We start from the raw sequence: 25,439 nt of genomic DNA, 5'->3' as shown, positions 1-25,439 counted from the left end.
CAACCACTAGAGAGGAGAAGAGCCTCTAGATTCACTGCACCAAAAAAAGTTACACAAATTAGGGTAAAATATTATGGGGAAGGGGAGGGGGCTGGACGGGGGATGGGGGCTAGACGGGGGAGAGGCGGCTGGGAGAGGGAGAAGGAGAGTGAGAGAGAGGGTAATTACTTACCTTGTATTGAGAGAAGAAGGAAAATAGATTGGGTGGGAAAAGAAGAGGAGAGGGGAGGAGAGGAATAAAAAATAGAGAAGAAAGAATAAAGAAGGAAAAACAGGTTTGGGGGCTGTATAAAAGCATTTGTGATTGATTTAGTCGCAATTTGAAATTTTAAAATTTCAAATTGCGACCGAATCGGTTATAAATTGTTGACCAGTCAAACCCAATTTGTTTTTAGCATTTCCGACCAAATCGGTCGGAACATTTATTTTAATTTTTTAATTTTTGCGACCGACTCAGTCGGAATTCCAAAATTATATTTTTGCGGCATTTTTCGCGTAATTAATCTACGGAAATGGTCGAAATTTAGAGGCAAAAATTATTAAATAAATGAAAATATAATTTTAATTATATTTCCAACTGAAACGGTCGAAAATTTCATCTGCCTTATTTCAGTCGGAAATTTGCTTTTTTTAGTAGTGCAGATTGTCAATTTTACTGCTTTATCCCGATATTACTATTTTACTTTTGGCAGGTATAAATTATCCCAGTACTATTTTTAATCCTAGGGTAACTTATCCGATGATTAGTAACCAAACAAAGGATAAGACAGTACTAAATTTTTATCCTGTGATTATTTTTACTTATCCATCGTACCAAACGACCCATAAGTGTATTATTAGATTTATTCCTATGTACTTCTAATTGCTTAGATACAAGATTTTAGTAGCACTTAATTACTACACCTAATAATTAAAGTTAAAAAGGGTACTTGTGGAATAGTATAGAAAATTTATCCTTTAATTTGAAACCAGTTTCGTTATAAAAATAATAATCCAAATAAGGAAAATAATTATAACATATCAAATTATAAGGAAGATAAATGTTATATAAAAGAAAATTTGGGGGAGGTCTTGGAATAATATCCTTAAAGCATGCATGTGAGACTTTGTGTGTGTGTTGGGGGGAGGGGGAGGGGGGACTCGGAAGTGAGGGAGGGGAGATGAGAGTATTCACTGGTTCACCTGAACCCAAATAATTGTTATGAAAATCTCTTTTATATATATCCATTAAATATTAATAAATATTTAACTACAAATTTAATTATTATTGTATATATATTAACTTGAGGTCACTAATTTTTTTTTTATAAATCTCAAATTCTCAATCCGCTTCTAAACGAGATATCTCTTCCACACCTACACTGATGGGCAGGGCCAGGAGTGTCTTTCTATTGTTTATCCTCAAAATCGGATAACAATTGAATTTATACGTGATTTTAAGGATACGTGATTTAACTTGATACAAAATGACAAATTAGATTGCAATTGAAAAAGGTAATGGAAAAATAAACGCAAATCAGACAAATCGAACAGTCTTAGCCCCGGAGAATTAGGACCCATTTGGCCATAGATTTTGCCAAAATAAACTTGGATTTTATTTGGCAAACACATATTTGGCCATAGATTTTGCCTATATTTTGGCCAAATTCCAAATCCCAATAGCTGGTTTTGGGCCAAATATCACTATTATATTTTTTAAAAATTGCCCCAAATTTTTATATTTTATAAAAGAGCCCACCATTTATTATTTTGTAACGATGTTGCTTCGTCTTCTCGGTCATCTGATAGTGTATCATGTAATTTGCTATAAAAATGATAATTTTGTATCAAATTTATTTATGTTCAAGACTATGGTTTGCGATAATATAATGAATGTTATTGATAATGGTATTGTTAGGTATTTGTGATAGTTTTTAGAACTTTTGGGTATAAGTCACGTTTAATGTTTTTTCAAACCAAACTTCACCCAAAACAGATGTCCAAACACATTTTCATCTTCAAACCAAACTTCACCCAAATCAGATTTTTCAGAATAAATTTGGGAATCTATGGCCAAACGCTAGCTTAATCACCTTCGAATCAGGTACTTCGATCGATATCACGACAAAAGAAATGAGAGCTTTAAAGAGAGCAATAAGAACTTAAGAAGGATAATAATATATTGCTTTGGAATGTGTGTCACCATGTGTTCAATGGATTATCAGACTCCCCTTTATATAATAGAGTAGTCCTACTTTAAGTACAATTATATAAAAGGTAAAAATCTCGTGATTTGCTGATTACCGATTCCTTATTGATATGTGCCGAGATTCCTGCCGTAATATCCGACCGGTCACGAGCCCCTTAGCGGCTTCGATCTCGGTCGATAGATCGAAACCCCGAGCATGTATAGAATTGTACTTAAAGTAGGACTCCTCTACCGTATAAAGGGGAGTCTGATAATCCATTGAACGCATGGTAACATGCATTCCAAAGCAATAGACTATTATTCTCCTTAAGTTCTTACTACTCTCTTTAAAGCTCTAATTTCTTCTGTCTTGATATCGATTGAAGTACATGGTTCGAGGGTGATTAATTCTCCAGGGCTAAGACTGTTCGATTCGTGTGGTTTGCGTTTATTTTTCCATTACCTATTTCAATTGCAATCTAATTTGTCGTTTTGTATCAAGTTAAATCACGTATCCTTAAAACCACTTACAAATTCAATTATTTTCCGATTTTGAGGATAAACACTCGTTGTAGCTGAAACTCAACGATCCCTTAATTGGATCTATTCTCTTCCATTTCCCACATGTGACAAAATAATCCTCTTATTTTAGTTTTAATCCCCTTAAAGAAGAAACTCACAACGTACTCCACTGGCGGTTCAACTTTAGTGAGCGATTAATCGAACAAGTCCTAATGTTGCACAGAGTTCTTGAATCTAGCCCATGGAGCTTGGCCCTCCTATAACTCATATTTTCTATGTTTTTCTTCTTTCTAATAATAATCCTATTTCCACTTTTTTTATTCTTAGTTGCTAATAATTTATGTGTCTTTTATTTTGATGATTTAACAAACTTCATATGAGAATCAAATAGGGAACTTGATACAATTGGTTCCTCCGCGTTTAGAGTAACAAGTCAAATGTCTGACACAAGTCTCAATGAAATCAAAGAAGGGAACATCAGAGGGAACAGATAGAGATCAGTTCCTCCGGTCACAGTACAAATTAACTCTAACAGTTGTTAAAGTTGTTGCACTGCACACGCAAAAGTACAACAACACTGTTGAAACATGTTGTGTACCAGACACTCCCTTGCATCATCTTTGATGACCTCGCTTATATATTACCAACATGAGTCAAGGGGTTACACACACTTGCAAAACCTAAATATCATTTTCTCTCAAGTATGCAGGTGCCTTCATTCTCCCAAAGGCATTGAAGAACAAAACAACAACATAACAAAGGACCAGATCCCAACATTGATTACATCGTGTGTCCTTTAGTATTGTTGTGTGTTTGTTCATGTTTTTCACTTGTAACTCCTACTCAACTTAATTAGAAGCATCTCGTAAGACACTTTGTAAACCATAAACTATACGGTCGTTTTGACTAGAGTTAGTCAAGTGGTTAGTTTTGTAATAGAATTATTACAAAAAGGCTTGCAATATAGTTATTGTAAGCAGGTGAGAATTAAGAGTTTAATTCCTCGATTATAATGGGTTGTAATCTAAAGTTGCTCAGTTAGTGAAGTTGAAATCTTACGAGTGTAGGTCGTAATTTTTAATCTCGTGAGCTGAGAATTTTCCACGTAAATATCGTTGTGTTATTACTTACTGTTGTGTTATGTAGAAACTGATAGAGAACCAGGTTCTCTATATAGTTTGGTGGACCCTTAATTTACATTAGTTGCCGTAGGTGAAGTCATTACTGATGTAAAACCATTATAATAAAGGGATTTTCTAAGAAAATTGATTTTTTTTTTCTTTTCTAATATAAGATGCAGTTTGATTGAAGTCTAAGCTGAAGTAAGTCTTAACGGAGCAAGTAGTAGGTAATGTCATCAATCATTGACAAACAAACAAAAGCGAAAATGTCATCATTTTGACTTAAACAAATACTACCAAAAACCAACTACCCAAAGTTTCAAAAATTTAAACTATTTCCATCGGACATTATTTTGTCGCCACAAGGCTAGTGTATTTTGGAGTGTATGAATAAAACCGATAAATTATATTAATTTGATAATTCGAGTTAAATCGAAAAATTTATTTTAATTATAATATGATTTGATTTGATATTAGAAAAAAAACGGTTTTTCGCCTTTCTACACTTGAGATTTTTTGGGACTTTCTTTTGGACACTTGCTCTGTCTCTGTGGTGGATTCATTTAAATGACAAAATTACCTTTACACCAATTTAGGATAGTTTTGTTAACGTGTCTAATGTTAGTGGTTACTGGTTCGACAAGTACTCATCATAGTATTATTTTTTCATATAGATATAAAATTTTAAGTAAATGAGTATGTACAAACTACAGAAAAGGAAGTTTTGCTTTCAATTACGGGAAAAAGCTTGGCCGTATAGCTAAATTAAATATGAGGTATATATTGCTTACAAGACTGATTTGAGATAGAAGGTTAAAACAAAACTGGACAAATATATTAGCCTCATAACCTCATTTGATACCCTCTCCTTTACCTGTAGGGAAGAAAGAAAAAAAAAAAAAGGATTTAATCCGTCTTGTTCAAATAACGAGAAGAATTACAGCAAATTTTTCATTCGAAATTGAACTAAAAATTTAACCAAAAAAATTAATATTTTTGGTTCTGATTTGGCTTTTTGATTTAATACGTATGATGCACGCGCCTATTTAAACCACAAATAAAGTGTGTCTTACTAGTCAAAATCTCATGAAATATTGTTTGTGAAAAATTTCCTTTAAACTACCACATAATGTTATCTCCTGTTTTAAAATCCTTACCGAAGTTAAAAGAAAATGGGTTGATTACAGCAATAGCGTATATTGGTAACAATTTCCCTCTCTTTCCTCAAAAGAGAGACCATATCATATAGTACTTCCTAATTTATGTAATTCCAAATTTTTATTTATTCCCTGAAAAAGACTATCTACTATTATTTCCTTTCGAGCATTTTCATCAATGCTCACTACTTTACATAAAGGATAACCACCTTCTTTCACTTTTAGTTAATTATGGAATATTATATGAACTTTAATAGACATTTTGACCTACTCAAATCTTTTTGGATTACTACTATCGCAATTCACAGTTACACAAATTTGAATTAATAAAGTGTAGGCATTATTGGGGGAGATGAAACATTAAATTGGGGTTTATCGGGTCTAATGCTACGAGCTTCCGAAATAGAATGGGATCTTCATAAAGTTGATCATTATGAGTCTTACGACGAATTTGATTGGCAGGTTCAATGGCAACGAAAAAGAGATTCATTACCTCGTTATTTAGTGCGAATCGGTGAAATACAGAATGCATAAAGATTATTCAACAGGCTCTGGAAGGAAGTTCAGGAGGGCCTTGCGAAAAGATAATCAAGTAAATACTCCTCTATCTCAAAATGTTACTCTCTTTCTTCTCGAAATTTAAACTAAGCAAATCTTGATCAACATTTTACAATGCATTAACATTTCACTTCAAAAATGGTTATAATATATATAATTTTCCACATAATTATCGTATATTTAAATATAATTTTTAAAAATAAACAAATCGAATAGAATTTTCACATTTAAACTTGATAATCCTAAAATATGAAACAAACTATAAGGAAATGAGAGATTAGATTGGTGGTAATTTACCTTTCTCCTTCCCTAAAATTAGACCATATTCATTAATCCCTCATTTACTTATCACTTTTATTAATATAAATATTCCAAATTAAAGATCTAGGTAACTGAAATTGGTTATAAATAAGGCTAAAAAAATATAATTAAATTTAATATTTACATCAAATTAAATTAATTTATGTTGAAAGATATGATTTTGAACTGCTTTACAAAAGTCATGTTAGTTACATGACTCTTTTCACACGAAATTAGTTAAAATTAAAACAAAATATAGATGTTTTCTTCTATAAATGGTATATTTACTCCGTCCGTTTCAATTTATGTCCAAAAAAAATGACAATTTTTTCTTATTCATTTATAGTCGCAAAGTTCAAAATTCTTCGCTTTCTTCTTAAATGGCGTGCCATTCAAATGAGTTCACCTCAATTTAAGAGTATTTAATACGTGATGTGGATAATTTTGGCCCTATAAATTCTTGGCTATTTACTGAGCAACAGTCGGTCAACGAGTTCACTCTACGAAAAAATGGCAAACTATACCATACGATTTGGAATATTGGGATGTGCGGACATCGCTCGAAAGGTGTCACGCGCTATACTCCTTTCGCAAAACGCCACGCTCTACGCCGTCGGTAGCCGTTCAATCGATAAGGCCCGAAAATTCGCCGCCGAGAACGGTTTTCCGGCGACGGCGAAGGTGTACGGAAGCTATGAAGAAGTGCTCGACGACCCGAATGTGGATGCAGTTTATGTGCCTCTGCCCACAAGTCTGCATATCAAATGGGCCGTTCTTGTAGCCCAGAAGAAGAAGCATGTGTTGTGTGAAAAGCCAGTCGGGTTAAATGTTAAGGAAGTGGATGTGATATTGGAGGCGTGTGAATCTAATGGGGTGCAGTTTATGGATGGTACTATGTGGATGCATCATCCTCGTACTGCTAAGATGAGAGAATTTCTTTCTGATCCTCAGCAATTTGGTGAACTCAAAACGGTATGTGAGAGTCCTATTGCTGATGATTTATACTTTAGTTCAAATTTCTGTGGATTTTTAAGGCTATTTTTGTTATCTCATGATTAAAGAAAAGAGAACACTTTATCAGAATATCTATTGCTATTTCTTTCTGATACAGGCCTGCTAATTGTTTATGGAGAGCTTATAGTATGGTTATTAAAAAAAAAAAAAATACAGAAAAAAATGCTTTTTATGGAACTGATAAGGTAAGAATTAGTCAAATAGAGTGATATCAATAAAGGGATAAAAGATTTATCCCGTGTTTATATACAACAACAACATACCCAGTATAATCGCACAAGATCTGGAGAGGGTAGTGTGTACGCAAAACTTACCCTACCTGGAGAGCTAGAAAAGCTGTTTTTGATAGACCATCCTTCAAGAAAAGGTGAAAAGGAAGAAAAGGGAAGAAGAAAAGAAAGAGAGGGAGAAAGAAAGAAGAGGAAGACAAAAGAAGATGAAAAAAAGAGAGGAGAAAAAGTAACATCATATACCAACAATCAAGTAGCAAAACTTTTCGAGAAAAAAATAGTATCAAATAGTAACAATTAGGGAGCAATAATTTCCGGTATTAGTTTTAAAAAATAATGAACGTGGTTGCTATGTTCTAAATTTATCCCGTGTATATATCATATCAATAAATAAAGGAGATGTATCTTTCATACACATTTAGTAGGGAGGGTCTCTTTTTTTCTTTTTTCAAGGACAGGGCACTTTTCATTTTTGTTGAAATTAATGAGTGCACAGTTGGTGATCTCTGTCTTGTTGTCAAAAAGGGGAGTTGAGTAGAGCAACTATCTCCATTGGAGTAGTACGGACTTAGTCAAGTAGAGCAGGGTTGCACTGTGTGAGGGATAGTGGATCCAAAAGAGCTTAATGCATAGGAGGCATTCATATAGTCCGGCTCAAGCTAGTTTTTGGATTTAACTAGTTGATTAACTGAGTGATAGTGACGGCGTTAGGGGAACGGGTGGATGTTTCAACAGTATCAGAACTAGAATACTTCTTCATCATGGTGAAAGAAGGAATAGTCAGGAAAAACATAGGTGTTTTTGAGCATTGTAGAGCAAGTTTGTTGGATAAGTTATCATTTTTCGACTAAATGGTGGTCAAACCCCAAAGGTGTAAACTAGTGTCTATCAGCGATAGTGCATTTGGATGTAGTACTTATTTTTTAACCCAAAAAATGACTGTTCATGACCCTGTCTCCACTGGCAGAACTTAGGTTTAATGTCCCTGTTCATCAGCGTATTACCCATTCAGACGGACCCAGTATTTTAACGTGACGAGTCACCAATATTCTACTCAACCATTACCCCTTAAGGCTTTTAGAGAGGAGGTCAAGTGATTTAAATTAACCATTTTCAAGGCTTATAGACATATACGTATACACAATATCTGCCGAAGTTTACGGGGTCCGGATGGCACCCAAGGGTGTGGCCTAGTGGTCAATGAAGTGGGTGAGAACCTTGAGGTCTCAGGTTCAAATTCCAGCGGAGGCAAATACTAGGTGATTTCTTCCCATCTATCCAAGCCTTGTGGATAGAGTTATCTGGTACTTGTTGCTGGTGGGAGGTGGCAGGTATCCTGTGTAATTAGTCGAGGTGCGCAAGCTGACCCGGACACCACAGTTATCAAAAAAAAAAAATGTTTACGGGGTCCGGAGACCCCTCAAGGTTACACATAGGTCCCCCTCCTTACCCATTAGGCAAACAGTTAAACCTTGTACAAACTTGATTTAGGAAGTCTAATCGTAGGGGTGAGTTGAGGGGCCTTGATCTTAAGTCGGGGGAGGGGGGGGAGGAGGAAGGTTACCATATGAAGGCAGTCTTTTTAATTCCATCTATATTTTTAGAATTTGTTACATGTGACACATTGGTTATCCAACAGAGTGAACTGTATACATATTATTGATAGAGTTGACTCTAACTGATTTAGGCTTTAGTTGACTGATTGGTGCTTTTGTTATACAAACCTTTCATGGTAGTTTCACGTCTGTAGTTTTATTGTGATTAACTTGAAGCAATGTTTTGCAGATCTTAAGTCAGAGGGGGTGGGGTGGGGGGTGGGGGAAGGAATGTTACCATATGCAGGCAGTCTTTTTAATTCCATCTATATTTTTAGAATTTGTTACATGTGACACATTGGTTATCCAACAGAGTGAACTGTATACAAATTATTGATAGAGTTGACTCTAACAGATTTAGGCTTTAGTTGATTGATTGGTGCTTTTGTTATACAAACCTTTCATGGTAGTTCCACGTCTGTAGTTTTATTGTGATTAACTTAAAGCAATGTTTTGCAGATCATTAGGTTTCCTGTTCTGCCACAAGGGCTTCCATGTTCCTTTGAGTAGGATTTCATAAAGGGCTTGAGTGACTTATTGTGAAACTTCTTTTTATAAATCTTGATTCCCATATAGTTGGAACTGTAGGATTTGATAACGGGTATGAGTTAGTTACTGTGAAACTTCCTTTTATCGATCTTGATCTGCGTATAGTTTCCGGAACTATGGACCTAGTTGCACTAGAGACAGTGGCGGATGCAGTGTGTTACTACTGGGTTCAATTGAACCCATAACTTTCGACGCGGAATAAAATTTATATGTAAAAATTTAATAAAATTACAAAAATAGTAGATACGAACCCATAACTTTTAAAATATAATGGGTTCAATATTAAAACCCTTAAAAGTTGAACTCATAGAATTTAAATCCTGGATCCGTGAGGTCTCACTTGTACTAGCTTGTTTGTGCCAGAATCAGATCCGTTTATTATCTTTATGTGTTGACATTATTTTGCAATGTTCTATAAGTATTGATTAGCTAAGTATTCTTCTTGCTCTCTGCTTTCACTTATACAACTACATACCCTTCTGCTGGATTCAGTGCTATGAATTTCTTTCTATCTGCTAATATTAGTATACCTAAAGTTGATATCTAATGAGCTCTGCAGGTAAACACTTGTTTCACATTTGCTGCTGATCGGAACTTCCTTGAGAATGACATTCGAGTAAAGCCAGATCTTGATGCTCTTGGTGCTCTTGGTGATGTTGGGTGGTATTGCATTAGGGGAATTCTGTGGGCTGCTGATTTTGAGCTTCCCAAATCAGTAATTGCTTTACGCAACCCTGTGTTCAACAAGGCGGGGGTGATTATATCATGCGGTGCTTCTTTATCGTGGGAAGATGGGAAAGTGGCAAGTTTTCATTGCTCTTTCCTATCCAACTTGACAATGGATTTAACTGCTGTTGGAACCAAGGGCACGTTACACCTTCACGACTTTATCATCCCTTTTGAGGAGAAGAAAGCTTCATTTGTTTCAGCTGTAGAATCTGGATTTAAAGAACTTGTAACAGGATGGGAGCCAAAACCTAGCGAGCACACGGTCATGACAGACATTCCACAGGAAGCTCTCATGGTGAAGGAATTCTCTAGACTGGTTGCAAGTATTAAAAATGAAGGCTCGAAACCTGAGAAGAAGTGGCCAACTCTTAGTAGGAAGACAACTCTGGTTTTGGATGCTGTCAAAGCATCGATCGAAAAAGGTTTCGAAGCTGTGGAGATTGTAAGTTGATTGCTGCTGGTCATACAAATAGGATTCTTCTATAAATTGGTGCTACGCTTTAAATTGCAGTCTAGCTGCTTTGGTTTGCATGTGTGATTGTATCTGGTTTGAGCATCCTTGTATGACTGCATTCAATAAACTTCTCGAATTTGATTATGAACATGCTCAGTATGTTTAACTTTAGAACCTTGGTTTACAATTCACATCACGTCACTGTGATCTATTGGAGAGACCATAAAAACTAAAGTAAATGGTGAAGGTAAGTGACCATATCTCATTGAATTGAATTAAATAACAATATTGAAGAAAGCTGGCAAACAACTGTGTAGATGAAGCTTTCAAAATACTGGAAGGACGAGGAGCAAGCCTAAGTTTGAATCAATTGTAAATTAGATTGTATAAAGGAATTGAAAGTGCAAGGTTTGTTAAAATATTAAAGCCCTAGCCCGAGGTGAAGTGACCAACAATAAGCAGAAGGACTTATGGTGGATGCAGTCAAAGCATCAATGTACAGAGGTTTTCAGCCAGCTGAAAGTTGTCTTATAGTTGTAAATTAGAACGCTGCATAATTTGCTTGTTTGTTAGAGCTTTGTATGTCTTGCACTCGTGTGTTTACCAATAACGCCCCTAGTTGGCTGTTTTTTCCATGAAGTCTCAACTTCTTGTAATGCATATAACTGTTTGGAAAGTTTCCTTAAAGAAAGAGAAAGGTGTTTGATTGTATTGTTGTTCGTTAGTTCTCACTAACAAAATTTAATTTGCCAAATGACCAACACTAAGGAGCGGATGCAGTAAAAATTAAGGGAACAATATGCTGTGAGTAGGTCTTTTTAATCCGCTATTAACGGTATCGAAAAAAATAAAATAGTACATTTGTCTAAAGTAAAAAAGAAAATTTTCCTTTCTAGAGACACGAGCCGTTTTCATGTGCCAACGTCAAGCAGGAAGCATTTGCTTTTAAGTAGGGCTGGTTATCGGGCGGATTGAGCGGTTAATTACTCTTAACGATTATCGGCTTTTAAATGTATTAATTCGCTAGCCACCCGATAAGATATCAGGCGGATTGATATCGGTTTACTTCTTATCGGGCGGTTATCGGGCGGTTTATCGGCCTAATTAAATCTATATTGCGTGCATTAATTGTTTGTTGACCGCCTAGCATACAAATTCATAATAGGAAATTACACATTGAGTCCCGACAAACATGTTTGCTAACGCCTACATAAAAATGATGCAGTATGTCATGTGTTGTAGAGTGAAAAAAGTAGAACACATTGTAGGCTAGATTGCATCCCAAAGTAGACTACATATGAGTCCAGACATACATGTATGTTAACGCCTGTCATTAAATCCCAAAGCAGACTACATTACATGAGTCCGACATACATATGTCTGTTAACGCCTAGCATACAAATTCAGAATAGGAAATTCTAGTCTATATTCAAAGTGAGTCCATGATACATATTTCAAAATGATTAATCCATAAGTGAGCAAAATACACAGAAATGTTTGGCCTGCAGCTAACGCCTAACAGAGCTTGAATTTATGCAGCTTCAAAGTTCAAACAACAACTTCAAATTTCTAACTTAAACTCTCAACCAGGCATTTCACGCTATATCATTAACCATACAAACAACACCGAGCAAAAGGCAGTTATGTATAGAAATAGGGATGGATTATAAGTAGTAAACAATTTACAGGAAACACTGATGCGCTATTTCCCCATAACATAATTCAAGACAGTACTATCGCCAATATTGTGGGATAAAAGTTGTGGCAACAACACTGTTGTTCTTCTATTAAACATAGACAGCAGGCATTAGTTTTAAAAAACAAAAGCAGAGGTGAACCATAGACAGCAACTTAAACAATCTTATAGTAGGGTGAGAGAATAAACTAAGCAAATAGCTAGAAAAAGTGGAAGAGTTTTTGATATTTAATATATAGTTATGGATAAAAATAAATTATATATATATATATATATATATATTCTTAACGGGTTAACGGATTATCCGTTAAGAAAATTGAATAATCCGCCCCCAAACCGATAAGCCGTTAATAAAAAAATTTCAATCCGTTCCCTGTCCGTTAAACCGTTAACTCGATACCAATAAACCATTAAGCTTCAGTTTCGGTTCGATTTTGAACACCCCTACTTTTAAGGCTATACTAATGATTTGTAGTATTTATTTTGTAACTTTCAAAACTTTTAAATTTTTTGTAGAGTTGATGTATGAATTCCACTAAAAATACTAAAATATTTTGATCATCATACTTCCACTGTTATCATTTTTGTGGGACAAAAGAAGTATGATGATTCTAAATCAAGACTGCATAAATTAAAGCCAGAAGTTGCAACAAAGAGATTAGAAGAATGTAAGAATTCCACGTGTCGGATTCAAAATTGCGATCTAAAACCTTTAGTCACTTTTGATACGATACCGAAATTGCCTTTCGTAATAGGATTCAACAATTTACACATATATATATTATCTCGTTCGTATCCTATAATTTTCTGACGAAAAAGATTCAATTGAGCCCGGTTTGGGAGCGCTCCCCTTTGAGAGTAGGTCATAAAGAGTCATTGTTCAAGAGTCATTGCTCTTGAACTTTAAATGACCTCAGTTTAATTTTCTGATGGAGTGCCTTCCCATTCACCCCTATCGCTAGCGGAGACAGGTTAAACATAAAAAAAAAATAAACACCCAAAGAAGTAAAATGGATTCAAGCACTTTTTATTGTATACCCCTTTAAAGAATCCTTAATACTCTATACCTCAATTATAAAATTATATGTGATACATAATAATTAATTACCTCACATATTCATTTAGTCAAAGGACAATAACTACCTAATAAATTTGTCCCCTAAATTAAAGGAAGCTATATATACAAAGTAAATTCACTCAAAATCTTACTTCATCCTTTTTTAAACTTGGACCAAAATTAAAGAATAAAAAAGGATTATCCATTAACATTTTTTTTTACTATCGAAACCTTTGTTGTTATAGAAGTTTATTTTCTTCTATACATTAAAAAATATACTATTAAAGTATGTTAATATTTTAAGTAAAATAATATATACACAATAAATATAAATAAAAGTATGTTTGATTTGAATAATATATTTTTAAATTAGAATATTATAGTATGTTTGGTTTGAATACTGTATTCCAAATTAGAATATTGTGATATGTTTGGTTTTGAATATTGTATTCTTTATTAGAATATTATGGTATGTTGGTTTGAATACTATGTTCTTCATTAATCAATTGTAATTTGGGATGTTTGGTTTGGATAATATATCGAACAGTAAAATATTGTGATATGTTTGGTTTGAATATGTGATGACCCGATAGGTCATTTACTATTTTAACCTTAAATTATGTATTTCAAAACCTCGATTAGCTCTGTTTAGCCTTCCTCGATTTGCATGCGCAGTACGTGTCTTTTTTCGGAAGTTTTTTATGTGAAAATTTGATAAAAATGTGCAATCGTGTCTTACAAACTCATTTGAGTTGACTTCGGTCAATGTTTTGAGCAAGCGGACCCGAATAAGTATTTTGACATTCTCTGTGGGTCCGTATCATGATTTGAGACTTGGGCGTATGCCCAGAATCAAATTTGAAAGTCCCTAGCAGGAATTATCGCAATTTATTTAAAACAAGAAGCTTAAAGGTTTAAAGAATTAATAAGTTTGATCGTAGTTTGACTTTGTTGCTACCGATCCGGATTTCGGTTCCGAAACTTGGTATAGGTTCATTATCGTATTTATGATTTGTCTACAAAATTTGGTGCAAAACGGAGTTGTTTTGACATGATTCGGACGTCCGATAGTTAAAATGAAAGTTCTTGAGTTCTTTGGAAAATTTATTCGTTTTGGTGTCCGATTTGTAGTTCTAGGTGTTATTTTGGTATTTTGATCGCGGGAGCGAGTTCGTATGATATTTTTGGACTTTTGTGCATGTTTGGTTTGGAGCCCCGAGGGCTCGGGTGAGTTTCGAACAGACCACAGAGTGATGTTTTGAACTTAGAAGAGTGTTGGTGCATCAGGTCTGCAGATCTCGCATTTGCGAGGACCTGGTCGCAAATGCGAGGTAAGCCTTGCATATGCAAACATGGTGGGGGTTGGGTCAACTTCGCTTTTTCGAAGTGAAGTCTCCAGATGCGAAGGGGGCAGGTTCGCATTTGCGATGTCGACAGGCTCTGAGACTTTTTGCATTTGCAAAGAGTTGATCGCAATTACGATCATCGCAATCACAATCTTCGTATCAGGTTTGGTCCGGACCTCTGATTTTGACCAAACGGGCCCGGGGGTTGACTTTTGTTGACTTTTTAAATAATGATCTAAATTGAACCTCTTTCATTCGTGAGTAGTTTCTAAAACTTAATTTGAATTGTTTGGTTAATAATTTGCTAGATTTGGTTGGTTTGGAGGCTTGTTCAAAAGACAAGGTCGTGATTGAATTTTGAGTGGATTGTGGAGTGGGGTAAGTGTTGGGTTTAACCTTGATTTGAGGGAGTTATAAACCCTTGAGCTATGTGCTATGTGAAATTCATATGTAGCGGCGTATATGCAAAGTGACGAGTATATATACGCCGCCAAAATACTTGTTTTCCTGCTTTCCGTATTTCATTAATTGTTTCATTCCATGTCTTAACTGTTACATGCTAAAAATGCTTCCATGCCTTTACTTGCTACTTGTCAATTATTATTCTAGTGTTAAACATATTAGATTATCCCATGCTCCCATGATTGATTGTTACTTGTCTTAATTGACTTACTTGCACCCTTTAATTGTCATTTACCTGACTTGTCTTAATGCTTAATATTAATTATAGTGAATTCGCAATTTGGCACGAGACTTCCTTTCTGGTTCTGCTTCATATTCATTAATAGTAGAGATTCTTGTGATTTGAGTTGTTAAATTGATTGCACTTATTGATTTATTTATATTGATATGGTAGGATCGGGTTGCGCGCCGCAACAGGTGGATTGATATGGTGAAATAAAGGTGAATTTATATTGATATGGTGTGATCGGGTTGCGCACTATAACATGTGAAATAAGGGTGGATTGATATGGTGAAATAAGGGTGATTACGATATTGATTATGACTATATGATAGGATCGGGTTGCGCGCCGGAGCATATATTTACTTAATATATCGATATATATATATATATATATATATATATATATATATATATATATATATATATATATATATATATGGGGGAATAAGGGAGGATAGTGTTGTACGGTGGGATGGGGTTACGCGCCACAATAATTTATGTGTTTCTATTCCTTATTGTGTTGTGTTGGCTTCGGTACTCTCATACGAGAATCTAAGGATTGATATTTCTTGCATTTACTGATTTTCTTTGCAGATTGAGTTATTTCCATGAGTTAACTGCCTTATTTCATTTATGTATTTTTCGTTTCTATCATTAGCTTATACTGCATACATGTTATATTGTAAGTGACCCGCCTTAGCCTCGTCACTACTTCGTCGAGGTTAGGCTCGAAACTTACAGAGTACATGGTGGGGTTGGTTGCACTCATACTACACTCTGCACTTCTTGTGTAAATTTTGGAGTTGGTCCTAACAGCGGTCAGTAGATTGCTCGGGCTGATTGTCAGTATGGAGACTTGAGGTACAACTGCTCGGCGTTCGCAACCTTGGAGTCCCCTCCTCCTTTATCTTAGTTGTGTATTTTTTTTAGACATCTTTACTTTTATTAAGCCCTTTATTTGTAGCATTCTAGTAGCTCGTGCACCGGTGACACCAGATTCAGAGCTGTATTAGTTATTTCACTTGTTATGTTTTTCCGCAGTTTACTTCGGAATTTATTTCAGTTATTCCGGTTTCTTTATTGTTATTTAATTTTAACAGTTAAAAATGGATAAACTGTTCTAACGTTGGCTTGCCTAGCAAATATAATGTTAAGCGCCATCACGGTCCCGAAGGTGGGATTTCCAGGTCGTGACAAGTTGGTATCAGAGCACTAGGTTGCCTAGGTCTCACGAGTCATGAGCAACCTTAGTAGAGTCTGGAGGATCAGTACAGAGACGTCTGTACTTATCTTTCACAGGCTGTGGAGTTTAGGAAAAATGTCACTTCCTTATTACTCTGTCGTGCGATTTTATTCTATCATTGATTATTGAACCCTTCTATTCTTGTTATCTCGCAGATGGCGAGAACACGCACTGCATCTACCGTCGGACAAAAGCTAGAGCCCCTTATGGCAGCTACGACTATGGGTAGAGGTCGAGGCCGAGGTCGCGCCAGAGGCCAAGGCAGAGGCAGAGCTCAGCCTAGAGTTCAAGCAACAGTTCCAACATTGGAGCCTCAGGTAGATTTTGATGAGGAGGTTCCAGCCCAGGCTGTACCTGTGGGACCAGCTCAGGTCCCGGAGCGGTTCATAGCCACTTCAGTGCTACAGGACATTCTAGTCCGTTTGGTGGGCCTTATGAAGAGTGTGTCAAAACCGGTACCTTTCCGATAGCACCAGTCATCTCTCGGGCTAGGGGAGGTGCAAAGACTCCCTATACTCACACCCTGGAGCAGGTGGCTCCCCAGTTTCAGCCTCCAGCAGCCTCGCCAGTTGAGGTGGTTTAGCCGGTTGTTGCGGTACAGTCTGGTGATAGGCCCGCTTTGTCTTCTGAGGCTATGTTGAGGTTGGATAAGTTCACCAAGCTCTTTCCTATTCATTTAAGTGGCACACCTTATGAGGACCCATGTCCTTCCCCGAGCATAGGGGGCGAGACCGGCACCCGGTGCCTCATCTATCCTTGCATACCAACTTGCGACTAAGGGGCTCTGAACATATAACGTCATACTTTGGCCATGGGCCACATTGCAAGACAATTTGCGAAGCAAGATATAAAACTGAATGGAAACCAACGCGGACTAAACATAAATATAAAGTTGGGCCGGCAAGGCCGTCATAGCTACTACAGCTAGCAAACCAACCAAATATACATACAAGGCCTACAAGCCCAACATACTGCACTAACTGACAGGATATGTCTACAAGCCCCTACTGATGGATGTATTGTGATCGGAACATGGCCCCGACATACATACATACATATATATATATATATATATATATATATATATATATATATATATATATATATATATATATATATATATATATATAAGATGTACACAAAGCTCTAGACCCAGCAACTCCGAAGGGAATGGAGCTTACCGATCAAGCTGAACTCGGGTAATACCTAATGAGGAGGTCTACCCGTCTGTCTGGCTGAACCTTCACGCATGAAATGTAGCTCCCCCAGAAAAGGGACGTCAGTACGAAATAATGTACCAAGTAAGTAAGGCAATATATTGAAAGCTGAAACTAAACTAATAATATAATAACTGAAAGCAACTGGGAGTCAAAGATAATCTGAAGATATGCTTACCTACTGATAGTGCCTCAACTATATCAATATAGTAAGTAAAATAGATGTCCGGCCTTATAAGGCTCGGTATATATATATAACTACTCTGCCGTAGTAGGCTCGCTCATAGGCGCTCGGCCATATTAGGCTCTGTATCTCGGCATGCTGGGCTCGCTCATAGGCGCTCGTCCACAGTAGGCTCGGTATATAACTTACCATCTGATTAGAGGTTGCCCAATAGGGGCCTGCCCATCGATTATAGCTCGATGGTAATGAAAATACTGTAATACTGTAAATATAGGCTCTCTGCTCTCTTGACTGGAAGAAGACAATACTTAATTAAAAATAAAGTCCCGATAAGGAAAATACTGTAATTTATGAGTCTAGGATAATGTATATAAATTGGGGAGTATGAACGTCTCTTTATGCCTCGTTATCAAACACATGTAATTACGAGATCATGCCAAAATGAAGAAAGGGCTTAGCCATAACATACCTGGAGTAGGGAAAAATTCGTATGATATTCTTGCTCGAATTCTTGTTGAAGCAGAAATGTCACGTTACTAAGTTGCCTACCATTTTTCAGGAATTTGCGATGTATAGAAAGCTAGACCAGCATCTTCTGATTCTCTTTTCATGCGTTAAAGAAAGCAACAAAACCAATTGCAAAAAAATGAAATACGACTGAAACCTGGAGAAATGATTCACCGTAGGCAATTTTCTTGAGTTTCAATTGACCGATCTTAGACTAAAATACTATAACTATTACACCCATCTAAACGTTAAACAAATTAATATGCCAAATGCTCTTTGAATTGTATTGTGTCCAATGATCTGGAGAAAATAAGATAACCATGACTCATTAAGTTATTAGAAAATGTGGCAAATTAAGGTATGTGGTGGCTTCCACATGGGGGGTTTATCCTTATCACAATTCTTATTCACTTAGTTACTTAATTAATTTGTTAATCCCCCATTAAACAATAATTACTCAATTATTCATATTATTAGGAATTATCTCAAATTACTTAAAATACCACATACTTTTAACACACTTTATACACCTTACAATCATGGTCATGTGGTACCTTGTATGACACTAGTACATAAATGCCAAGTATTATAGCTTGGACCGTATTTTATCTCAAATTGACAAATTTCGACGAAACTCATCTTCTTCGATTTGCTTACCCTCTCACCTTTACAAATTTACTTATCACTTGTTTGAAATAATGTAATACTTATAATCCCAAAATAATCTCATTCCCGAACTTATGTCGCTTAACTTACGATGAAGTTTTAACGTACGGATGTAACATCTCATTTTCAAGATTATATCAATTTACTTATGGCGTACTTCCACGTACGAAATCATGAGGTGTAACATTATTCCCCACTTTTGGAACATTCATCCTCGTTCTGGTGGTTTCAGCGGTGCCACGTCTGGAGGCGTGGGTGCTTTTGGTAGAGGCCATCCTCCCAGGTCATTTCATTCAGCGCTTCAGGCATTTTACAGTGCTTCTGGGGCTCGTGGTCCTTATGTGCCTTATTTTGGGAAGCCAGCCTACAGTGCACCATCAGCTCCTATCAGCATGCCTCCAATTCAGAGATATCACCGTGGTTATCTCGCCTGTTCAGGTCAGGTTCAATTCCAACAGCCACAATAACAAGATGTGTGTTTTGAGTGTGGTGGTTCTGGGCATATCAGGAGGTCATGTCCGAGGTTATTAGACGGCATGCCTGTAACGACCCGACCTGTCATTTTTAGTATTACAACCTCGTTTCTCCCATTTCTTCTTCTTTATGTGTTGTTTAACTGTATTGTGTTGTATCGGGTTGGTTGGTTCACGCTCGGAGTGGTTTCGGAGTGGAATGAGACACTTAGTCTCTAAAGTAGAAGCTTAAGTTGGAAAAGTCAATCGGATGTTGACCTATGTGTAAACGATCTCAGAATTTAATTCTCACAGTTCCATTAGCTTCGTTAGGTGATTTTGGACTATTTTGAGGTGGAAATTTGGGGAAAATTGTAGAAACTTCATAAAATGAATTTTTGGGATTTGAATGTCGATTCGAAGTCAGATTTGAGTGAAACTAGTATGGTTGGAGTCGTGAGTGAATGTGTGTTCGTAATTTGTGACTTTTACCCGATTATGAGTCGTGGGCTCGGGGTTCGGGTTTTAGCTAATTTTGGATTTTGGCCTAATTTTGTAGTTTTTCTTGTGAAATTCACTCCATTAGCGTATATTGATGGTATTGTACTGATTGTGAATAGATTTGGAGAATTTGGAGGCCGAGTAGAGAGGCAAGAGCATCACGGAGTAGGGACTTGATATGTTTGAGGTAAGTAACGATTGTAAATCTAGTCCCGAGGGTATGAAACCCCAAATTTCGTATCATTCTACTATTTTGAGGTGACACACATGCTAGGTGACAGGAGTGTGGACGTCCATTGTTGAGGATTGTTACTTGGTCTGTCCCATAGCAACTGTAAAGTTGCATATTTTGTTGAAACTATATGATACTTATATGTTTTAGAAAGCATTTCTGTAAATTGGGCTGAATGCCATGTTTTGGGCCTTGTGCTAGTGCTGTTCGGACCCTTAGGGGCCTTTTCTTACTATCCTATCACTGTTTTCGATTGAAAATCTATACTTAGTCATGGTTATACCTGTTTACTGCATAACTCAGTTTTAGTACTCTATTTTGATGCATATAAATGTTGTTTTGGGCAGAATATCCCATTTTTACTGAAATGCCCGAGTGGCTCCAGAGATTTATGTCTAAGTGAGGCCGAGGGCCTGATTTGTGAGGATATTTAGGGGATCGGGCTGCACGCTGCAACATGTTTGATATAGGCCGATGGCCTGATTGATTTATGCCATTCAAATCGGATCAAGGAGAGCCTACAATCATTTCTCAATCCAAGCTACACTTAGAATTTTGCCTAGCAAAACATTCGGGGCAAGTTCTAGACTATTAGCACGGGAACTTGGACTTGCAATTCAATACCTCCCCTTTCACGTTGCTGGATTGCTAAAGAGAACGGATTCGAGGGCCTACAACAACACTAGTTAAGATTGAGAATCACAAATGGCACGACTGAACCACTCGATGACTGTTTAAGTCAACACAAAAGTCAAAAGGTCACAACTAGAGCTATTTAATGCCAACAACTTTGTTTTTAACCATAAGGTCGGAGGTAAATGTGTTGGTACCAAGTGAAGCATGCTTGAGACTATTTTATTCGATACTACTATATTTTCCTAAACATAAAAGAAAACGGACTCAATCCCTTAAGAAGGTTGTCACGCCATCCATCATTGGGAAGAGCCACATGGTTAACACAAAATCCACCTTTGGAAAGAACCGTGGCATTAAGAAAGCCAAAGGCTTATTGATCACTCAAACGTAAAAAGAAGCTAACAAATAAAAAAGAAACTACTAAAGTAAATAAGAAGTTATACTACTAAGAAAGACAAAGTAAAGAAGCTACGAAATAAACTACGGAAAGCAAGATAAATGAATATACAAACCGAAGTAAAATGAATATATACATAAGGGAGACTGGATATATACATCAAACGAAGGGGGAGAATATATACATACTAAAGAGAAAACAAAGATAAAGGGGAAAAATAGTATAAGAGTTATTATAGGCCAAATTTCAATGTCAATCAATAAAAATAAGCATTGTCCCCAATGCTTAATAAAAATAAGAACATGGAAGGGTAAAGAGTTAAGATAACTTCCTATGTAGTCTCAGTCTGCATGGGATCCGCAGCACCCTCTGTCTCCTCTAGTTGTATCTCATCATCACCTGGCTGAGGGACAATAGGGTTGCTGAGCATCTGGATCATCTCCTCAGCGGTGTGGGTAGTCGCAAGCGGTTCCTCAAATTGGCCGACTGCTATATGTGATGCCTCTGGTACCGCTGGGTTTGAAAGTGCTCCCTCCATAAGTAAGTCTAGTGGTTGATCTCCGACAGATGCAATTTTGGCAACCAATTTTTTGGACAACTAATGTGATGTTGGTGGACATCATGGCACCAACATTAATCGGAAACCCAGCCATAATCGAAGCCACCATGACTGCTCGGGGAAGTGGGAGGTTGTTCTCATTTAGGCACGGATCAATGCGGCTGCACACAAATGTTTGCCATCCTTTTGCTTCAAAATTTAGGGTGGCCCAAACTATGGGAACCCTTGCTGTAAACCACAGAGGTGTTGATCCTCGAATAGCCAAAATCCCAGCTAGCCACGGGCGAGCTGCATCACCCATAGCCAGCTTTTCCAAGTATTGGACTGCCTCCACTTCTTCAAATCCCACATAAGAGTTCAAAGCACAGGAGTCGAATCGAATTTTCAGATTTTGCACTTTTGTCACCTTGGTACCCTTCTTAATATGAGTCACATTGGCATAAAATTCTTTAACCAAGTGCTCATTTGCATCGAGGACTCTTTGGGTGAACCATTTCCATCATTTTCTCTCCTGGAACTGTCTAAGGACATTTGGGTTGTGCCTGTCCAAATCCTTCATCAAGAATTGTCGCTCAAGAGTGAGTGATCTCTGGGGCCACCACGCTCAAGAGTGAGTGATCTCTGGGGCCACCACTCTCTAAATCTGTTGAAGGCAGTCAAGCTAACAAATCTGTCTTCCCACATCTCCCTTCTCCTCGACCTCTCTAAACCCCCCACTGTAGCATCACCCCCCTCTACTATCGTCTGGGACATCATCCTCATCATCAACATTGATTAATGCAGATGGGGCATGTAAGGAATAGGGCTCAGAATCTGGGCTACCCTCTTCCGAACCTTCAGAAGAACTAGCAGTGAAAGATTGCTCATCTACCAAGTGGAATCTACCCGGGATTTGTTGTGATTGGGATTCTGGCTGTGCTCGCACGAAGTTACCCTCAGAAGCTTCCCCAGATGGGAGATACTCACTGGTCTTGGTGGGTTCAAGAACTCTATTGGCGGTTGGTTTCTTGCCTATGGTCCTCTGAATGGCAAGTGGTAGTTTACTCTTGCCTCGTCCTCGGGAGGGTTCTGCCCTCCCTTTTGATGTATCTCCTCTAGCACGTGATCTAACCATCGTCTGCAATTCATAACAATAAGAATCAGTTAGAGTTTAGGTTCATAGGACACAGATATATACATGACAGTTGAAGGCCAGTTGTGGAAATAAAAGACGAGGTAGTGTGGACCGCACAAAAGTGAGTGTGGCCGCACAACCAAAAGTGCGGACCTCACAAAAGTGAGTGCAGCCGCACAACCAAAAGTCTGGACCGCACAATTTTGAGTGTGACCACACATCCCCAGGTTCAGAATACTGGGTTCTCTGATCATTCATCAGTGCGGACCGCACAATTTTGTTGCGGCCGCATAACCAAAAGTGCGGACCACATAATTTTACTACGGACCACATATGTTTGAGTGCGTTTTGTACAATTCAAGCACACCTAAGCCCTAAGTTAAAGGACTGCGGACCGTACAAAAATGTGTGCGGCCGCACAATGTGAATTTCATGGGCAGTGAACTAGGGTTCATGCAATTCTTTACAATTTAGACATGGTTTGTAGAAATTGACAAGCTTAGTGGTCTACCCGGTCCCTAATTAACACATACAAAGCTATCCACGTGATTTTTAAGCACATATTAAGCATATTTGACATTTATAGGCCTACATAAAACTAAACTAATCAAAGAAAACAAGAACACAAATTAAGAAGAAAGAAAAAAAATCTAACATGGATTGAACATACCAGTAGTGAATGATGCAGGTGAGAATCTAACTTGATGAAATGAGAGATGCACTGTGCTTGCTTAGGGCTTGAGATTTCAGAGAGTGTAAAGTGTAAAAACTTATGAAAAGCCCTATTTATAGGTTGACCCGTCGAGCCTAGAACTTACCTGAGTGCGGCCGCACAATTTTGAGTGCGGTCCACACTCCTTACCTGTACCTTGGAAGAATTTCTGTGGTCCGCACAAAAGTGAGTGCGGCCGCAAATTGTTAAGGAAATTTGACAGGCCAAACTTCAGAGACCATGCATTTTTTATCTTCCAGTTGTGCGGCCGCAGAGAGATTGTGCAGTCCGCATAATTGTTGTGTGGTCCGCACTTTTGTGACACTTAGCCAATTATTCTTGCACTATCCCTACAATGCACACCCATTCCTGCATACACTTTAAAACTGGTTAGCACAAAATAAAGCTATCTAACAATGAAGAAAAACAAGAAAAATTAAAAGGTACATGGGTTGCCTCCTAAGAAGCACTTGATTTAACGTCGCGATACGATGCAGATTACCAATCATTTGAAATGAAGAACCGCCACAATGTGGCCATCATCAACATTGCCACGATAATGTTTATCCCAGTTTCCATTTACTCTAAACAGCTCATCATTCTTATTTTTCAAATCTAGAGCACCAAGGGGGGTTACATTCACCACTTCAAAAGGGCCACTCCATTTTGGCTTTAACTTGCTCGAAAACATTCGTAACCGGGAATTGAACAATAGCACAAGATCACCCTCTTTAAATTCCTTGTTGTGGATGTACTTGTCATGGAGGCACTTCATCTTCTCCTTGTAAAGAGACGAGCTTGTGTAGCATGATACCGGAATTCATCAAGCTCATTCAATTGTGACATCCTTAGATTTGCCGCGACATCCCATTCAAGGTTCAACTTCTTCAAAGCCCACATGGCCTTATGCTCAAGTTCTACCGGAAGATTGCATGCCTTCCCGAACACTAACCGGTATGGAGCCATCCCGATAGGTATTTTATAGGCTGTTCTATAAGCCCAAAGAGCATCATCACGTTTTCTTGACCAATCCGTCCGGTTGGCATTGACTATCTTTGACAAAATACTCTTTATCTACCGGTTGGAGACTTTAACTTGTCTGCTTGCTTGAGTATGGTAGGGGGTTGATATTTTGTAAGTGACACCATACTTTGTGAGTAAGGTATCAAAAGCCTTGTTGTAAAAATGCGAACCCCCATCACTAATAATGGCTCTTGGGGTACCAAACCTCGTGAAGATGTTCTTTTTCAAGAATGCCACTACACTCCTTGCTTAATTGTTGGGCAAAGCAGTGGCCTCAACCCATTTAGATACATAATCCACGCAACTAGAATGTAGGTGTTCCCACAAGAGCTAACAAACAGACCCATAAAATCAACACCCCACATATCGAAGATATCTATCTCCAAAATGGTAGTGAGAGGCATTTCATTCTTCTTTAGGATCCCACCAGCCCTTTGGCATTCATCACACCGCTTGACAAGATCACTAGCATCCTTATAGAGAGTAGGCCAATGGAATCCACAACTCAAAACTTTTTCCGCCGTTCTTGCTCCACCATGGTGACTACCATACGTTGAAGAGTGGCAAGCCTCAAGAATACCCATTTGTTCTTCCTCCGTCACACATCATCGGATCACACCATCGGTACATATTCGGAAATGATACGGCTCATCCCAATAATAGTCAAGGCAATCCCATTTGAGCTTCTTCCTTTGGTTTAAAGAAAACTCATTTGGTACAATACCACTCACAAGATAGTTTGCTAAGTCGGCAAACCATGGCATTCCGGTCATTGAAACGGCTAGGAGTTGCTCTTTGGGAAATGAATCATTTATC

General features: G+C 37.5%; 2 protein-coding genes across 2 annotated transcripts; one reads left to right on the top strand and one right to left on the bottom strand.

Moving 5' to 3' along the window:
- The first annotated feature begins 6,130 nt into the window (after positions 1–6,130).
- Positions 6,131–10,540, top strand: LOC104106450 (uncharacterized oxidoreductase At4g09670-like). Its single transcript, XM_009615000.4, has 2 exons — positions 6,131–6,797; positions 9,773–10,540. Exons 1-2 carry the CDS (start codon positions 6,336–6,338, stop codon positions 10,391–10,393), a joined length of 1,083 nt encoding a protein of 360 aa, XP_009613295.1. The 5' UTR covers positions 6,131–6,335; the 3' UTR covers positions 10,394–10,540.
- Positions 10,541–24,859: 14,319 nt separating this feature from the next.
- LOC138902965 (uncharacterized) lies at positions 24,860–25,207 on the bottom strand. Its single transcript, XM_070190872.1, has one exon. The coding sequence runs from the start codon at positions 25,205–25,207 to the stop codon at positions 24,860–24,862; it is 348 nt and encodes a 115-aa protein (XP_070046973.1).
- Between the last annotated feature and the right edge of the window lie 232 nt (positions 25,208–25,439).

The sequence above is a fragment of the Nicotiana tomentosiformis genome, chromosome 12 (genome assembly GCF_000390325.3).
Source record: "Nicotiana tomentosiformis chromosome 12, ASM39032v3, whole genome shotgun sequence".
Classification (NCBI taxonomy): Eukaryota; Viridiplantae; Streptophyta; class Magnoliopsida; order Solanales; family Solanaceae; genus Nicotiana; species Nicotiana tomentosiformis.
Note: the sequence above shows the minus strand (reverse complement) of the source record. Positions and strands in the feature narration are given on the sequence as shown.

What these genes read in the sequence shown, in the direction of transcription:
- LOC138902965 (XM_070190872.1), bottom strand. Translation starts at nt 25,207, where the DNA reads ATGGGTATTCTTGAGGCTTGCCACTCTTCAACGTATGGTAGTCACCAT.
- LOC104106450 (XM_009615000.4), top strand. Translation starts at nt 6,336, where the DNA reads ATGGCAAACTATACCATACGATTTGGAATATTGGGATGTGCGGACATC. An exon ending in AATTTGGTGAACTCAAAACG is followed by an intron (nt 6,798 to 9,772) that starts GTATGTGAGAGT and finishes TGAGCTCTGCAG; the next exon opens with GTAAACACTTGTTTCACATT.